Source organism: Panulirus ornatus, chromosome 16 (genome assembly GCF_036320965.1).
Source record: "Panulirus ornatus isolate Po-2019 chromosome 16, ASM3632096v1, whole genome shotgun sequence".
In the NCBI taxonomy this organism is placed as follows: domain Eukaryota; kingdom Metazoa; phylum Arthropoda; class Malacostraca; order Decapoda; family Palinuridae; genus Panulirus; species Panulirus ornatus.
Genome location: NC_092239.1, coordinates 42,641,601 through 42,660,371, shown reverse-complemented (window position 1 = coordinate 42,660,371; position 18,771 = coordinate 42,641,601). Strand labels below are relative to the sequence as shown.

At 40.8% G+C, this 18,771-nt stretch overlaps 1 protein-coding gene across 1 annotated transcript in view; it reads right to left on the bottom strand.

Annotated features, from left to right (window-relative positions):
* Window positions 1-498: 498 nt before the first annotated feature.
* RpS27 (ribosomal protein S27) overlaps window positions 499-18,771 on the bottom strand; it is a 37,444-nt gene continuing 19,171 nt past the window's right edge. Inside the window, exons 3-4 of the mRNA XM_071671630.1 lie at window positions 2,525-2,635; window positions 499-617 (exon numbers count right to left, since the gene is read on the bottom strand). Of these exons, the coding sequence (XP_071527731.1) occupies window positions 589-617; window positions 2,525-2,635 (140 nt within the window). The 3' untranslated portion in view covers window positions 499-588. The remainder of the gene's footprint in view (window positions 618-2,524; window positions 2,636-18,771) is intronic.

The window sequence follows — 18,771 nt, the reverse complement described above, 5'->3', positions numbered from 1 at the left end:
TCTTCTTGAGACACAAAGCTATTATCATAGAGCACAAAATCTTTTTCTTGACAATGCTAGGCACCATGGTTCTCGTACCGCACTCCACCCGCTACTGGCAACATCGTCAGTCAGGCCCGGCTGTTCATCACTTCGGTCGTGTGGACAACATTCACGGGCAGGCCCGCCAGAATTTGCCCGTTAACGGGCAAACCCGCCGATCAGGCCCGCTCGTGTAGACAGGCCTTTAGGAGCTATATCCACTATAAAGGTGACTAATTTCAACTTGTCAACTTTTAATCATCCTGAATATGGGTGCTAAAGAGAGAGAGAGAGAGAGAGAGAGAGAGAGAGAGAGAGAGAGAGAGAGAGAGAGAGAGAGAGAGAGAGGAAAAAATTCCCTTTTATTTCCAATTTTCTCAATGGCTCAGTTGTCTTTTCCTATTCCTAGCTCATAATGATGGGTAACAGCACAAAGGCACGAAAGAAAAAAATTCTGTCAGGTAATCAAAGCATTACTTGCACCTCTCAGTGAAATCTTTATTGCTGTCTCAGTACATATGACAAGGAAAAAAGGCAGCACTGGGAGGGAAATTTTTCACACCATACCTAGTTTTGCTTCCTCCTGAACGAACATCCTGACAAAGAATACAGAGAATTAGCGAAAAATACAAAAATTATAAAATATATATATATATATATATATATATATCATTTAGTTATCTATCACACTTTGTCACTGTGACCAAACCATTTCAATACACCCTCTTCTGCTCTCTCAACCATACTCTTTATTACCACACATCTCTCTTACCCCTTCATTACTCACTCGATCAAACCACCTCAGACCACATATTGTCCTCAAACATCTCATTTCCAACAAATCCACCCTCCTCCGCACAACCCTATCTATAGCCCATGCCTTGCAACCATATAATATTGTTGGAACCATTATTCTTCAAACATAACCATTTTTGCTCTTCAAGATAACGTTCTCTCCCTCCACACATTCTTCAACGCTCCCAGAACCTTTGCCCCCTCCCCCAAACTGTGACTCACTTCCACTTCCATGGTTCCATCCACTGCTAAATCCACTCCCAGATATCTACAACACTTCACTTCCTCCAGTTTTTCTCTATTCAGACTTACCTCCCAATTAACTTGTCCCTCAACCCTACTGAACCTAATTACCTTGCTCTTATTCACATATACTCTCAGCTTTCTTCTTTCACACACTTTACCAAACTCAGTCACCAGCTTCTGCAGTTTCTCACCCGAATCAGCCACCAGTGCTGTATCATCAGCGAAAAACAAAGGCCATGCAGTCATACAATACTATTCTAAATCTACAAGTTAATTCACCATACCCTTTCTCAATAATCAACTCTATTCAAATTCATGGTATCCTTGCTGTACATCTACTCTACCTCCCTTACCTTCTTATCTTTTATGCCAAAAAGTTGGATCTTATGCGTCAACACTACAAACGAATTTCTTTCCTCTTTCTACTTTCCTTATGTCATCCCTCTTATTAGAATACCTTAACTTAAAAGTTATTACTTTTGAGGCTTTTCTCTTTCTATACATATCAACCCAGTTCTTGAATACAATGTTGCAGCCTTCATATTGATACATATATCACCACTGATCAGTAAAAAAAAAAAAAAAAAAAAAAAAAAAAAAAAAAAAATATATAAATCTCAATACTCAAATAAAACACTCATTACCAGTAAAAAGTCTGACTTGAATTTCAGCACTCACCAAAAATGAAATCTATACTTGGTGATAGTTTAACTCTTCCAATTTCACTTATCTAACCTAATTCTTTCAAATTTCCTTCTGGAAATTGTCAATCCATAAGACACACAAAAATGCATCCTTCACAGGAAACTTCCTTTTTGTAATCTTCCTACATTCAAACTTCACTTTAATGCCAAACAATTCAGAAATAAGTTCTATCTACAATCTACTCAGATCCAACTGTATTACAAATGCATCTATATAGTGCACTATATGTTACACTAATGATTATATTCTGACAACAGACACCAAGATATTTTTTATTGCTACGTCTGTGGCAAGCTTCACAACTAATTAAAAACTGCACTTGGCATGCAAAATCATTTAATGAAGCATTTAATGTGAAAGCTTCTGATAAACTTCAGCATATGTGTAAACAAGCTGAGATGAAAGATAAACTTAATCCACAACATGAAAATACAATATGTGAGAATGAACATGATATTGAAGTGTAATTTTACAAAAAAAGATTGGCACAGCAGCCATTCTACTGTACCCTAATCTGTCAGATTCATGTAATTCTATCTACCCAAAGGTGGTAAATATTTACAAAGATTACCCTTTTTCTAGCATAAATCAATCCCCCCAAGAAAGGCAATGTTTCCCTGAACTGGGTCCACATATATGCATATCAAGCAAAAGAGCTAACTGCAATGCCATTTAAATTCTAATGTACTAAGGGATTCACAACAAACCTTTAGTTGCTGCTTTACCACTTAAAGATAACAGATTTCAAACAACCTACCATCTGTAAGTTTCGCCTTTCCCCCAGTAGGTTGGCATAAAACTGTCGCACAACCAACACACGCAACTACTGTCTGAGCATGTGAAAACACCGTTGAAATCTTGAAACATCCTGCAGGGAAAAAATGCAAATGATTATACTTCCAAGTAAAAAAAATACATTTTCAAAAATTACTAAAACAACACAAATGTTTAAATCTTTGGACATGCTGTTCAACTGTAGTCAAGTGAATTTTCACTGATGGTAAATGGAGTGTTTAACTTTTCTCCACAGCAGTGATTATATATTTCTATTAACATAATGTTCATAATCACCAAATGCACTACAATCTATTCATGTGCATGGAAAGGAACTTCATAGTGGTGCTAAATACCCATGCTGCCATACTAACATGCAGGTATTGCTCATATTTTCATCTTTTTTTGAATACAAATTGTAATTAATGTTTAAATATATAACGCATGAATACGTAGTAGCTGGTAGGCAGCCAATGACAGGGAGGTGTACCATCAGTACTAACCACCTGGAAACCCAGAAGGTTTGCAACAGCTGTGTAGTGAGCCAGCACTCCAGAGGCTAAGTTACACTCCTCTGACCCAAGAAGCCCCCCCCTTTTTTTTTTTTCTGCCTCACCCATATGCAGACTACTGGCATTCTGCCCACAAAATCTCTCCTTGTCACACATACACTTGACAACACTTAGCTCACATGGCTCATTCTTCATAACTCTGGATTCTCCTGTGGCGAGTGTCGTGTGCTAGTCCTGCCTTTAGGTAAAATGATATGAGCAATTGACAGTAGTACATAAGAACATTTAGACAAGAGCATTAGGTAGAAACATTAGGCAGGATCATAAGATTGATGTAGTCAGTAGGAACATTACATAGAGTCTCAACAAACACTGTACTAGACTTGCCCTCTGCCAGTGGCCTGATAAGGGTCATGCACTAAAAGTTAAGCAGCAGCACCAAGTTCAATCATGGAGATTATTGCCATGGGCACCCAAATTAAAGTTTCAGAGGGAAACAGGCATCAGAGATACCAATAGATGGATAGATACAGCACATGTATCCTGATAATGTATGACACTGGTTTTTCCATTGTAGTCACCTAGATTTACAGAGAAGTCCCCTTGAGAACTTCACAACCAGAGAGAAAATACAGGTACCTCTAAATCTGTGTGTGTTTGATTTACATTTTTAAAATGATACACACTACCATTTTAAACTTTTGTTTTCAATTTACACAGGATTAGGTTTGGAATAACGCATTCAACACTGGGCTGGCAGCGCAATGGTGTAATGCTAACAGCACAGTGCAAGTACACATGCACATGGTGTGAATACAATCTAAATTCAAGAAATGCTTAAGTATTCTGTGCTGCACTTTATATATTGTATGTTGCAGGTATTTTGCCCTTGCTTTATGCCACAAGAGTGTCTTTCTAATGTCACTAGATATCAGCAGTGCTGAGAATCATAAGTTAAGGAGGATATGCTGATTTTAAGCATGTCCTAGGACTTTGTAAACCTACTTTACAGACTATTCATAATAATGCAAGGAGCTCAGTGAGTGCCAAGAGGGGAACATTAATCAGTGCATTTAAGACAATGTATTCATCAAATTCAATTAGGGAGACTGCTGAGCAAATGGATCAAACACCAAACACCTGAATATGTTCCTGTCAAAATGAATGAGATGTGGGCAAAGGCCTGGGGTACACAAAAAGACATATCAGCAGGAGAAGGAGCGAAGTTGTTTCAAGCAAGTCATGGTTGGTTCATGAATCTTAGGAAATACTACGATTACCACAATATCAAGAAGAGTGGTGAGGGTGCTTTGGCTGATACTGTTGCTGTTAAAAACTTCCTAGAAATCCTTAACAGAATTATGAAGGTGGATTCTCCTAAGCAGATTTTAAATATAGATGACAATGGATTATTTTGAAAGAGAATGCTTTTGAGAATGTACATTTCCTGTGAAGAGAAGACTGCACCACAATTCAAAGTTTGTTTTCTTCTATTTATATTAATAGAATTCACTGTCAATAATTACATTCCTGTGAAGAGAAGACTGCACCACAATTCAAAGTTTGTTTTCTTCTATTTATATTAATAGAATTCACTGTCAATAATTACATATTTCCCGATACATATACGTTGTCTTGTCAATAACAAAACCATCTTATCTCCATTACTTACTATCTACCTATATTTCTAAAGCCTGTTCAAATTGCGACACCCTCAAAGGGATGGCCATGGCAACAGTCTCCATAAATCCAGAGCCGCTTCTTAACATTTAGTACCTTACCCTTAACAGTAAAGGCCAATGGCAGAGGGCAACTCCAGTGGTACCACGTTCACAGAGGTGTCTACCTCATGTTCCTTCTATCCATTTATCTATCTGGTCCTACCTCATGTTCCTTCTATCCATTTATCTACCTGGTCCTACCTCATGTTCCTTCTATCCATTTATCTATCTGGGGATAGGGGGGAAAGAATGCCTCTTGCACAAGGGGTCCCAGGTTCGATCCTGGCTGATGGAGCTTTGTATGTTCTATGAAGGTGCGCGTTCATATACACTTTATTCGTATTCATATAACTCCGCGTTGTACAGTCAGGTTCGGTAAAACGCTCTCAGCTGGCTATGTGTTCTGTTCGGAAACAACCGATAGACCCCGTTGCTCACCATAGTGAGACGAAGGGTATTCGAGTACTTAGTATTTCGAATAGTTGTTTCCTATTATACAGTCCCTTAGCCTAGCGGTTAGCATGCCTGCCTCTTGCACAAGGGGTCCCAGGTTCGATCCTGGCTGATGGAGCTTTGTATGTTCTATGAAGGTGCGCGTTCATATACACTTTATTCGTATTCATATAACTCCGCGTTGTACAGTCAGGTTTGGTAAAACGCTCTCAGCTGGCTATGTGTTCTGTTCGGAAACAACCGATAGACCCCGTTGCTCACCATAGTGAGACGAAGGGTATTCGAGTACTTAGTATTTCGAATAGTTGTTTCCTATTATACAGTCCCTTAGCCTAGCGGTTAGCATGCCTGCCTCTTGCACAAGGGGTCCCAGGTTCGATCCTGGCTGATGGAGCTTTGTATGTTCTATGAAGGTGCGCGTTCATATACACTTTATTCGTATTCATATAACTCCGCGTTGTACAGTCAGGTTCGGTAAAACGCTCTCAGCTGGCTATGTGTTCTGTTCGGAAACAACCGATAGACCCCGTTGCTCACCATAGTGAGACAAAGGGTATTCGAGTACTTAGTATTTCGAATAGTTGTTTCCTATTATACAGTCCCTTAGCCTAGCGGTTAGCATGCCTGCCTCTTGCACAAGGGGTCCCAGGTTCGATCCTGGCTGATGGAGCTTTGTATGTTCTATGAAGGTGCGCGTTCATATACACTTTATTCGTATTCATATAACTCCGCGTTGTACAGTCAGGTTCGGTAAAACGCTCTCAGCTGGCTATGTGTTCTGTTCGGAAACAACCGATAGACCCCGTTGCTCACCATAGTGAGACAAAGGGTATTCGAGTACTTAGTATTTCGAATAGTTGTTTCCTATTATAAAGTCCCTTAGCCTAGCGGTTAGCATGCCTGCCTCTTGCACAAGGGGTCCAAGGTTCGATCCTGGCTGATGGAGCTTTGTATGATATATATATATATATATATATATATATATATATATATATATATATATATATATATATCCATGGGATGGGGTAGAAAGATTACTTCCCACGAATTCCCCAAACGTCGTAGAAGGCAACTGAAGGGGGCGGAAGTGGGGAGCTGGAAACCCTTCCCTCCTTGTTCTAAATTTCTAAATATGGAAATAGGAGGAGTCAAGCTGGGAGTGCTCCTCCTCCTTGAAGGCTCAGATTGGGGTGTCTGAATGTGAGTGGATGTAACCAGATGAGAAGAAAGGAGAGATAGGAAGTATGTTTGAGGAAAGATACCTGGACATTCTGGCTCAAAGTGAAACAAAGCTGAAGGGTAAAGGGGATGAGTGGTTTGGGAAAGTCTTGGGAATAAAGTCAAGGTTGGTGACAGGACAAGAGTTAAGAAAGGAGTAGCACTACTCCTGAAGCAGGAGTTGTGGGAGTATGTGACAGAGTGAAAGAAAGTAAATTCTAGACTGATGTGGGTAAAACTGAAAGTGGATGGAGAGAGACAGGTGATTATTAGTGAATATGCACTTGGTAATGACAAGAAAGATCATGAGAGGTAAGTGTTTTGGGAACAGCTGTGTGAGCGTCTGCAGCTTTGATGCACGAGACTGGGTATTAGTGATGGGTGATTTCAATGCGAAGGTGAGTAATGTGGCAGTTGAGGGTACAATTGGTGTGCATGGGGTGTTCAGTGTTGTAAGTGGTTGTAAGTGAAATCATGAAGAGCTTGTGGATTTGAGTACTGAAAAAGACTGGTGATTAGGAATACCTGGTTAAAAAGATATACAAAAATATACATTTGTCAGTAGGAGACATGGTCAAAGGGCATTATCAGATTATAAGTTAATTGACAGGCATGTAAAAGAGAGACTTCTGGGTGTTAATGTGCTGAGAGGGGCAGCTGGAAGGGTGTCTGATCACTATCTTTTGAAGGTGACGATTTATAGATGTTTCAATAAAGAAAAACGAATATCAAGAAGAGAGTGGGGAAAGTGAGCAAGCTTGCAAAGGAGAGATCGAGTGCAGAATGGCAAAAGGTGAGAGCAAATGATGAGAGGGGAGTGGTTGAGGAACGGGATATATTTGGGGAAGCAGTGTTGGCATATGCAAAAGATGCATGTGGCATGAGAAAAGTGGGAGGTGGGCAGATTACAAAGGGTTGTGAGTAGTGGGATGAAGAAGTAAAGTTACTAGTGAGAGAGAAAATATAAGCGTTTGGACAATACTTGCAGGCAAGTAGTGCAAATGACTGTGAGATGCATAAAAGAAAGCGGCAGGAGGTCAAGAGAAAGATGCAGGAGTTGAAAAAAAAAAAAGGGCAAATATGAGTTGGGGTGAGAGAGTATCATTTAATCTTAAGGAGAATAAAAAGATGTTTCGGGAAGATGGAAATAATGAGCATAAGACAAGAGAACAAATGGGAACATTGGTGAAGGGGGGAAGTAATAACAGGTAGTGATGTGGTATACTGGGGTCGATGTGTTGTCAATGGACTGAAACTAGGGAATGTGAAGCATCTGGGGTAAACCATGGAAAGGTCTGTGGGGCCTGGATGCGGAAAGGGAGCTGTGGTTTTGGTGCATTACACATGACAGCTTGGGAATGAATGTGAACTTTCAGTACCTCTTCTGTCTTTAAGTCATTCTTCCTGACCCTTTCACTTCGTACAGCACCTTTATCAGTAGACTATATCTGCCACACTCTCTCAATGTCGGTTGGTGGCAGAGGGCATGATGTCTTCATGGTTGTTTGATTTGTATATGGATGGGGTTGTTAGGGAGGTGAATGTAAGACTTTTGGAGAGGGGCAAGTATGCAGTCTGTTGTGGATGAGAGGGCTTGGGAAGCGAGTCAGTTGTTTGCTGATGATACAGTGCTGGTGGCTGATTCGGGTTAGAAACTGCAGAAGTTGGTGACTGAGTTTGGTAATGTGTGTGAAAGAAGAAAGTTAAGAGTAAATGTCAATAAGAGCAAAGTTATTCAGTTCAGTAGGGTTGAGGGAAAAGTAAATTGGGAGGTAAGTTTGAATGGAGAAAAATTGGAGGAAGTGAAGTGTTTTAGATATCTGGGAGTAGATTTGGCAGAGTATGGAACCATGGAAGCAGAGGTGAGTCACAGGCTGAGGAGGGGGCGAAGGTTCTGGGAGCAGTGAAGAATGTGTGGAAGGTGAGAACGTTATCTAGGAGAGCAAAAATGGGTATGACTGAAGGAATAGCAGTTCCAAGAATGTTATATCGTTGTGAGGCATGGGTTGTGCGGAGGAGGGTGGATGTGTTGGAAATGAGATGTTTGTGGACAATATGTAGTGTGAGGTGGTTTGATCGAGTAAGTAATGAAAGGGTAAGAGAGATGTGTAGTAAAATTGTGTGGCTGAGAGAGCAGAAGAGTGTGTATTGAAATAGTTTGGTCACATGGAGAGAATGATTGTGGAAAGATTGACAAAGTGGATATACGTGTCAGAGGTGGAGGGAACAAGAAGTGGGAGACCAAATTGGAGGTGGAAGGATGGAGTGGAAAAGATTTTGAGTGATCAGAGCCTGAACATACAGGATGGTGAAAGACATGCAAGGGATAGAGTGAATTGGAATGATGCGGTATACCGGGGTGGAGGTGCTGTCAATGGATTGAACCAGGGCATGTGAAGCGTCTGGGTAAACCATTGAAAGTTTTGTAGGGCCTGGATGTGGAAAGGGAGCTATGGTTTTGGTGTATTACACATGACAGCTAGAGACTGAGTGTGAACAAATGTGGCCTTTGTTGTCTTTTACTACACTACCTCGCATGCACGGAGGGGGAGAGGGGTGCCATTACATGTTTGGCGGAAAGGTGGCGGGAATGGATGAAGGTAGCATGTATGAATATTTTCTTTTTATTATACTTTGTTGCTGTCTCCTGCGTTAGCGAGGTAGTGCAAGGAAACAGACATAAGAATGGCCCAACTCACTCACATACACATGTATATAAATAAACGCCCACACATGCACATATACATACCTACACATTTCATTGTATACTTACATATACATAGACAGACATATAAACACGTGCATATTCATACGTTGCCTTCATCCATGTATATGTCTGTGTATGTACATGTATACGTTGAAAGGTATAGATATGTATATGTGCATGTGTGGGCGCTGATGTATATACATGTGTATGTGGGTGGGTTGGGCCATTCTTTCATATGTTTCCTTGCGCTAATCGCTAACGCGGGAGACAGCGACAAAGTATAACAAAAAATATATTATTCATTAGAACTAATAATTAATTGCCGTTTCCTGGGTCTGTGTAGTAGCCCAAGGAAACAGACTAAGAATGGTTCAACCACTCATATACACATATATATACATAAACGCCCATACACATACATACACATCTCAACGTATACATTTATTTTTTATCTTATTTTGCTTTGTCGCTGTCTCCCACGTTTGCGAGGTAGCGCAAGGAAACAGACGAAAGAAATGGCCCAACCCACCCACATACACATGTATATACATACACGTCCACACACGCAAATATACATACCCATACATCTCAATGTACACACATATATACACACACAGACACATACATATATACCCATGCACACAATTCACACTGCCTTTATTCATTCCCATCGCCACCTCACCACACATGGAATAACATCCCCCTCCCCCTCATGGTGCAAGGTAGCGCTACGAAAAGACAACAAAGGCCACATTCGTTCACACTCAGTCTCTAGCTGTCATGTAATAATGCCCGAAACCACAGCTCCCTTTCCACATCCAGACCCCACACAACTTTCCGTGGTTTACCCCAGACGCTTCACATGCCCTGATTCAATCCACTGGCAGCACGTCTACCCCTGTATACCACATCGATCCAATTCACTTTATTCCTTGCCCGCCTTTCACCCTCCTGCATGTTCAGGCCCCGATCACTCAAAATCTTTTTCACTCCATCTTTCCACCTCCAATTTGGTCTCCCACTTCTCGTTCCCTCCACCTCTGACACATATATCCTCTTGGTCAATCTTTCCCCACTCATTCTCTCCATGTGCCCAAACCATTTCAAAACACCCTCTTCTGCTCTCTCAACCATACTCTTTTTATTTCCACACATCTCTCTTACCCTTACATTACTTACTCAATCAAACCACCTCACACCACATATTGTCCTCAAACATCTCATTTCCAGCATATCCACCCTCCTGCGCACTACTCTATCCACAGCCCACGCCTCGCAACCATACAACATTGTTGGAACCACTATTCCTTCAAACATACCCATTTTGGCTTTCCGAGATAATGTTCTCGACTTCCACACATTCTTCAAGGCTCCCAGGATTTTCGCCCCCTCCCCCACCCTATTATTCACTTCCACTTCCATGGTTACATCCGCTGCCAGATCCACTCCCAGATATCTAAAACACTTTACTTCCTCCAGTTTTTCTCCATTCAAACTTACCTCCCAATTGACTTGATCCTCAACCCTACTGTACCTAATAACCTTGCTCTTATTCACATTTACTCTTAACTTTCTTCTTTCACACACTTTACCAAACTCAGTCACCAGCTTCTGCAGTTTCTCACATGAATCAGCCACCAGCGCTGTATCATCAGCGAACAACAACTGACTCACTTCCCAAGCTCTCTCATCCACAACAGACTTCATACTTGCCCCTCTTTCCAAAACTCTTGCATTCACCTCCCTAACAACCCCATCCAGAAACAAATTAAACAACCATGGAGACATCACACACCCATGCCGCAAACCTACATTCACTGAGAACCAATCACTCTCCTCTCTTCCTACACGTACACATGCCTTATATCCTCGATAAAAACTTTTCACTGCTTCTAACAACTTGCCTCCCACACCATATATTCTTAGTAACTTCTACAGAGCATCTCTATCAACTCTATCATATGCCTTCTCCAGATCCATAAATGCTACAAACAAATCCATTTGCTTTTCTTAGTATTTCTCACATACATTCTTCAAAGCAAACACCTGATCCACACATCCTCTACCACTTCTGAAACCACACTGCTCTTCCCCAATCTGATGCTCTGTACTTCACCCTCTCAATCAATACCCTCCCATATAATTTACCAGGAATACTCAACAAACTTATACCTCTGTAATTTGAGCACTCACTCTTATCCTCTTTGCCTTTGTACAATGGCACTATGCACGCATTCCACCAATCCTCAGGCACCTCACCATGAGTCATACATACATTAAATAACCTTAACAACCAGTCAACAATACAGTCACCCCCTTTTTTAATAAATTCCACTGCAATACCATCCAAACCCGCTGCCTTGCCGGCTTTCATCTTCCGCAAAGCTTTTACTACCTCTTCTCTGTTTACCAAATCATTTTCCCTAAGCCTCTCACTTTGCACACCACCTCGACCAAAACACCCTATATCTGCCACTCTATCATCAAACACATTCAACAAACCTTCAAAATACTCACTCCATCTCCTTCTCACATCACCACTACTTGTTATCACCTCCCCATTAGCCCCCTTCACTGAAGTTCCCATTTGTATACATACATTGGTATATACATATATAAACATGTACATATTCATACTTGCTGCCTTCATCCCCGTAGCCATCTCAATCCCACCCTCAAGCAAGGTAGCGCCAAGAAAGACAAAAATGGCCACATTTGTTCATACTTAGTCTCTACCTGTCATGTGTAATGCACCAAAACCACATCTCCCTTTCCACATCCAGGCCCCACAGACCTTTCCATAATTTACCGTAACCTGACGCTTCACACGCCCTTGTTCAATCAATTGACAGCACGTCAAATGTTCTGTTTTCCCTTTCAGATATTCATTTCAGACATCATATACAAGGAGGTTTCTTTTTCCAGACCCTGCTCCTGCCCCATTTAGTCACCTTCTATGACACATGGGGAATATGTGGGAAGTATTCTTTCTCCTCTAAGACACATGGGGAATACGTGGGAAGTATTCTTTCTCCTCTATCTCCAGGGATGACTTAAATATTTATAAAATCACAGAGTTAAATTATCATCATTTCAGTCTATGTTCCTTAAGGCATTACGTCCAGAGTTTATTGATGATGAGTTTGAGAAGATATATTCTATTGGATCCAAGGTAAAGTACCCTAGATCTTTCACTGATAAATCCATAAAGTTATTCAGGAAGTCACTTTCTGGAGCTGAACCCAAACCTCCCATTGACACCAAGAATCTTCCAATTTTCCCTTCTCATAATATTTTACTTCCCATGTTGCTTAAATCCTTTACTGTAAATGTTGCCTTCAGCAACAATAACACTATAAAAAATATCTTAATCAGGAACTCACCAGAAAGTTCTCCTGGATGCAAGTATAAAGTGCCATATAAAAATTGTGATAAGTTTTATGTTGGGCAGGCTGGTAAGGATCTTTCAGTCAGACTTAAGCAACATAAATATAGTATAAAAACAGGACAAGAATCAAATGCCGTTTAATCATGTTAAAAACTATCAAAATTGCATTGACTGATATGATGCCATCTCAGTTATTAACTGTAACTCCAGTGCCATGAGAAATATCATTGAATCTTCCATCAGTAAATACACAAAGAATTGTAATCTTAATATTAGAATTGTAATCTTAATATTTGTGAAGGTCTATACAAATCGGATATCTTTATTGTTGATAAAATTTGTAAACGATTCCCCTTCTGGTCCACCTAATAAGTATATGATTAACTTATTGTCTGCCTTGGACAGTCACTTGTTTACCAATGGTGTCCTAGTTACGTCTCTTCGTTGTATATCAACTGACATAATTCTTTCTTGTATCTCCCCTGATGATGAGATGATTACACAAAAGTGCACTTGGGAACTCATCGTGTTTCGTTTCATTTCATTTTTTTTTCGTTTCCCCAAAGGAAGGAACAGAGAAGGGGACTGGATGAGGATGCTTCCTCAGAGGCCCAGTCCTCTGTTCTTAATGCTACCTCGCTGACGCGGGAAATGGCGAATAGTATGAAAAAAAAAATATATATATATATATATATATATATATATATATATATATATATATATATATCTTTTTCTTTCTTTCATACTATTCGCCATTTCCCGCATTAGCGAGGTAGCGTTGAGAACAGAGGACTGGGCCCTTGAGGGAATATCCTCACCTGGGCCCCTTCTCTATTCCCTCTTTTGGAAAATTAAAAAAAAAAGTGAGAGGGGAGGATTTCCAGCCTCCCGCTCCCTCCCCTTTTAGTCGCCTTCTACGACACGCAGCGAATACGTGGGAAGTATTCTTTCTCCCCTATCCCCAGGGAATATATATATATATATATATATATATATATATATATATATATATATATATATATATATATATATTATATATATATATAAGTCAAGTCAATTGGGAGGTGAGTTTGAATGGAGAAAAACTAGAGGAAGTGCAGTGTTTTAGATATCTGGGAGTGGATCTGGCAGCGGATGGAACCATGGAAGCGGAAGTGGATCATAGGGTGGGGGAGGGGGCGAAAATTCTGGGAGCCTTGAAGAATGTGTGGAAGTCGAGAACATTATCTCGGAAAGCAAAAATGGGTATGTTTGAAGGAATAGTGGTTCCAACAATGTTGTATGGTTGCGAGGCGTGGACTATGGATAGAGTTGTGCGCAGGAGGATGGATGTGCTGGAAATGAGATGTTTGAGGACAATGTGTGGTGTGAGGTGGTTTGATCGAGTAAGTAACGTAAGGGTAAGAGAGATGTGTGGAAATAAAAAGAACGTGGTTGAGAGAGCAGAAGAGGGTGTTTTGAAATGGTATGGTCACATGGAGAGAATGAGTGAGGAAAGATTGACCAAGAGGATATATGTGTCGGAGGTGGAGGGAACGAGGAGAAGAGGGAGACCAAACTGGAGGTGGAAAGATGGAGTGAAAAAGATTTTGTGTGATCGGGGCCTGAACATGCAGGAGGGTGAAAGGAGGGCAAGGAATAGAATGAATTGGAGCGATGTGGTATACCGGGGTTGACGTGCTGTCAGTGGATTGAATCAAGGCATGTGAAGCGTCTGGGGTAAACCATGGAAAGCTGTGTAGGTATGTATATTTGCGTGTGTGTGGACATATGTATATACATGTGTATGGGGTGGGTTGGGCCATTACTTTCGTCTGTTTCCTTGCGCTACCTCGCAAACGCGGGAGCCAGAAAAAAAAAAAAAAAAAAAAAAATGCTTTGTCACTGTCTCCCGCGTTTGCGAGGTAGCGCAAGGAAACAGACGAAAGAAATGGCCCAACCCACCCCCATACACATGTATATACATACCCACACACGCAAATATACATACCTACACAGCTTTCCATGGTTTACCCCCAGACTGTATTATTGACTGGTTGGTAAGGTTATTTAATGTATGTATGACTCATGGTGAGGTGCCTGAGGATTGGCGGAATGCGTGCATAGTGCCACTGTACAAAGGCAAAGGGGATAAGAGTGAGTGCTCAAATTACAGAGGTATAAGTTTGTTGAGTATTCCTGGTAAATTATATGGGAGGGTATTGATTGAGAGGGTGAAGGCATGTACAGAGTATCAGATTGGGGAAGAGCAGTGTGGTTTCAGAAGTGGTAGAGGATGTGTGGATCAGGTGTTTGATTTGAAGAATGTATGTGAGAAATACTTAGAAAAGCAAATGGATTTGTATGTAGCATTTATGGATCTGGAGAAGGCATATGATAGAGTTGATAGAGATGCTCTGTGGAAGGTATTAAGAATATATGGTGTGGGAGGCAAGTTGTTAGAAGCAGTGAAAAGTTTTTATCGAGGATGTAAGGCATGTGTACGTGTAGGAAGAGAGGAAAGTGATTGGTTCTCAGTGAATGTAGGTTTGTGGCAGGGGTGTGTGATGTCTCCATGGTTGTTTAATTTGTTTATGGATGGAGTTGTTAGGGAGGTGAATGCAAGAGTTTTGGAAAGAGGGGCAAGTATGAAGTCTGTTGGGGATGAGAGAGCTTGGGAAGTGAGTCAGTTGTTGTTCGCTGATGATACAGCGCTGGTGGCTGATTCATGTGAGAAACTGCAGAAGCTGGTGACTGAGTTTGGTAGTGTGTGTGAAAGAAGAAAGTTGAGAGTAAATGTGAATAAGAGTAAGGTAACTCGGTACAGTAGGTTTTTTGAGGGTCAAGTCATTTGGGAGGTAAGTTTGAATGGAGAAAAACTGGAGGAAGTAAAGTGTTTTAGATATCTGGGAGTAGATCTGGCAGCGGATGGAACCATGGAAGTGGAAGTGGATTATAGGGTGGGGGAGGGGGCGAAAATCCTGGGAGCCTTGAAGAATGTGTGGAAGTCGAGAACATTATCTCGGAAAGCAAAAATGGGTATGTTTGAAGGAATAGTGGTTCCAACAATGTTGTATGGTTGCGAGGCGTGGGCTATGGATAGAGTTGTGCGCAGGAGGGTGGATGTGCTGGAAATGAGATGTTTGAGGACAATGTGCGGTGTGAGGTGGTTTGATCGAGTAAGTAATGTAAGGGTAAGAGAGATGTGTGGAAATAAAAAGAGTGCGGTTGAGAGAGCAGAAGAGGGTGTTTTTGAAATGGTTTGGGCACATGGAGAGAATGAGTGAGGAAAGATTGATCAAGAGGATATATGTGTCAGAGGTGGAGGGAACGAGGAGAAGTGGGAGACCAAATTGGAGGTGGAAAGAAGGAGTGAAAAAGATTTTGAGTGATCGGGGCCTGAACATGCAAGAGGGTGAAAGGCAGGCAAGGAATAGAGTGAATTGGATCGATGTGGTATAGCGGGGTGGACGTGCTGTCAGTGGATTGAATCAGGGCATGTGAAGCGTCTGGGGTAAACCATGGAAAGTTGTGTGGGGCCTGGATGTGGAAAGGGAGCTGTGGTTTCAGGCATTATTGCATGACAGCTAGAGACTGAGTGTGAACGAATGAGGCCTTTGTTGTCTTTTCCTAGCGCTACCCCGCACACATGAGGGGGGAGGGGGATGGTGTTCCATGTGTGGCGAGGTGGCGATGGGAATGAATAAAGGCAGACAGTGTGAATTGTGTGCATGGGTATATATGTATGTGTCTGTGTGTGTATATATATGTGTACATTGAGATGTATAGGTATGTATATTTTGCGTGTGTGGACGTGTGTGTATATGCATGTGTATGGGGGTGGGTTGGGCCATTTCTTTCGTCTGTTTCCTTGCGCTACCTCGCAAACGCGGGAGACAGCGACAAAGCAAAATAAAATAATAAATAAATATACATATATATATATATATTCATTTCCTGGGATAGGGGAGAAAGAATACTTCCCACGTATTCCCTGCGTGTCGTAGAAGGCGACTAAAAGGGGAGGGAGCGGGGGCTGGAAATCCTCCCCTCTCGTTTTTTTTTTTAATTTTCCACAAGAAGGAACAGAGAATTGGGCCAGGTGAGGGTATTCCCTCAAAGGCCCAGTCCTCTGTTCTTAACGCTACCTCACTAATGCGGGAAATGGAGAATAGTTTGAAAGAAAGAAATATATATATTTATATATACACACACACACAAACAAGTACATATCCATACCTGCTTGCCTTTATCCATTCCCGGCACCACCCCACCCCACAGAAAACAGCATTACCACCCTCTGTGTCAGCAAGGTAGCGCCATGAGACAAGAAGAAAGGTCACATCCGCTTACTTCCATTCTCTAGCTGTCATGTGTAATGCACTAAAACCACAGCTCCCTCTCCACATCCAGGCCCCACAGTCCTTTCCGTGGTTCCCCAAGAGAACTGCCACTTATATAATTAGTTTATATATTTTGTCAGATAACTTTACAAAGATATATAACAAATCTAAGTATACTAAGATTTCCACATAATTTTGCACAACCCTTCTCAAATCTGTGCAATGAGAAATGCACAGTTGTGCTATGGTCATGGACACCTCTGCATCATCATAATGAACTTACAGAAAACAGGAAATAAGTACAAAATAAACGAGTATCAATTGCACAATAAAGCTATGAAAACTAGGAAAACTCTAAAAGAAATAAATATTTTTACCATTTTTATGTAAAATTTCTGCCCATCTAAGATGAAAAAAGATAAGTACGAAAATATTTGTGAGCAACGAATTTGTTCAACCCTTAACAATAATATGAGTGTGTCTCCATGGTTGTCTATGGATGGGGTTGTTAGGGAGGTGAATGCAAGTTCTAGAGAGGGACAAGTATGTAGTCTGTTGTGGATGAGAGGGCTTGGGAAGTGAGTCAGTTGTTATTCGTTGATGATACAGCGCTGGTGGCTGATTCGTGTGAGATACTGCAGAAGTTAGTGACTGAGTTTGGCAAAGTGTGTTAAAGAAGAAAGCTGAGAGTAAATGTGAATAAGAGCAAGGTTCAGTAGGGTTGAGGGACAAGTAAATTGAGAGCTAAGTTTGAATGGAGAAAAACTGGAGGAAGTGAAGTGTTTTAGATATCTGGGAGTGGACTTGGCAGCGAATGTTACCATGTAAGCAGAAGTGAGTCACAGGGGGAAGGTTTAAATTTTTTGTCAGAAACCTTAACTTTCCACAGAAATATAAAAAAATCTGGGCATACTAAGACTTCTTTTTAATTTTGCATATAATTCCTAATTTTGAGCACATGAGAGCACACAAATATCTACATATATGCACACCTCTGCAACATCACAAAGAGCATACAGAAAACAAGAAACCAGAGCAAAGTAAATAAGTATAAAAAACACAATAATACTATGAAAACTTGGTAAAAACTCTCAAAGAAATAAAATATTTTTGCAGTGTTACCACCTTTTCTATTGAATTTCTGCCCATCAAGGTGAGTAAGGCTAAGGATGACAATATTTGAAAGCAACAAATTCATTCAACCTTGAACAACAATAAAGGTGAGTGTTCAAATTACAGATGTATAAGTTTGTTGAGTATTCCTGGGAAAATATATGGAAGGGTATTGATTGAGAAGGTGAAGGCATATACAGAGCATCAGATTGAACAAACACCCTTTTTCCCTTTACATTATGGCAGTACACGTGCATTCTGCCAATCCTCAGGCACTTCATGAACCATACACACATTCAATATCCTTACCATCCAATCAACAACATAGTCTCCCCCTTTCTAAATAATTTCAAATGCAATACCATCCAATCTTGCCACCTTGCCAGATTTCATTTTCCGCAAGTCTTTCATCACTAGTTCTCTTTTCACCAAACCACTCTCCCTGACTATATTTCTCTTTTCACCAAACTACTCTCCTTGACTATCTCACTGTGCATACCACACTGACCTAAACACCCTACATCTGCCACTATCATTAAAAACCTTTAACAATTCTTTAAAATACTCCATCTCCTACTTACTCTATCACAACCTGTTATCACTTTCCCTTTTGCTCCTTTCATCGGTGTCCCCATATGTTCACTTGTCTTTTGCACTTTCTTTACCTCTTTCCTAAACATCTTTTTAATCTCCCTAATGTTTAAAGATACTCTCTCCATCTCTCATTTGCCCTCTTTTTCAACCCTTGCAACTAACTCTCAATCATCTCCAAATCATTTGCACTCCTTCCTTGCAA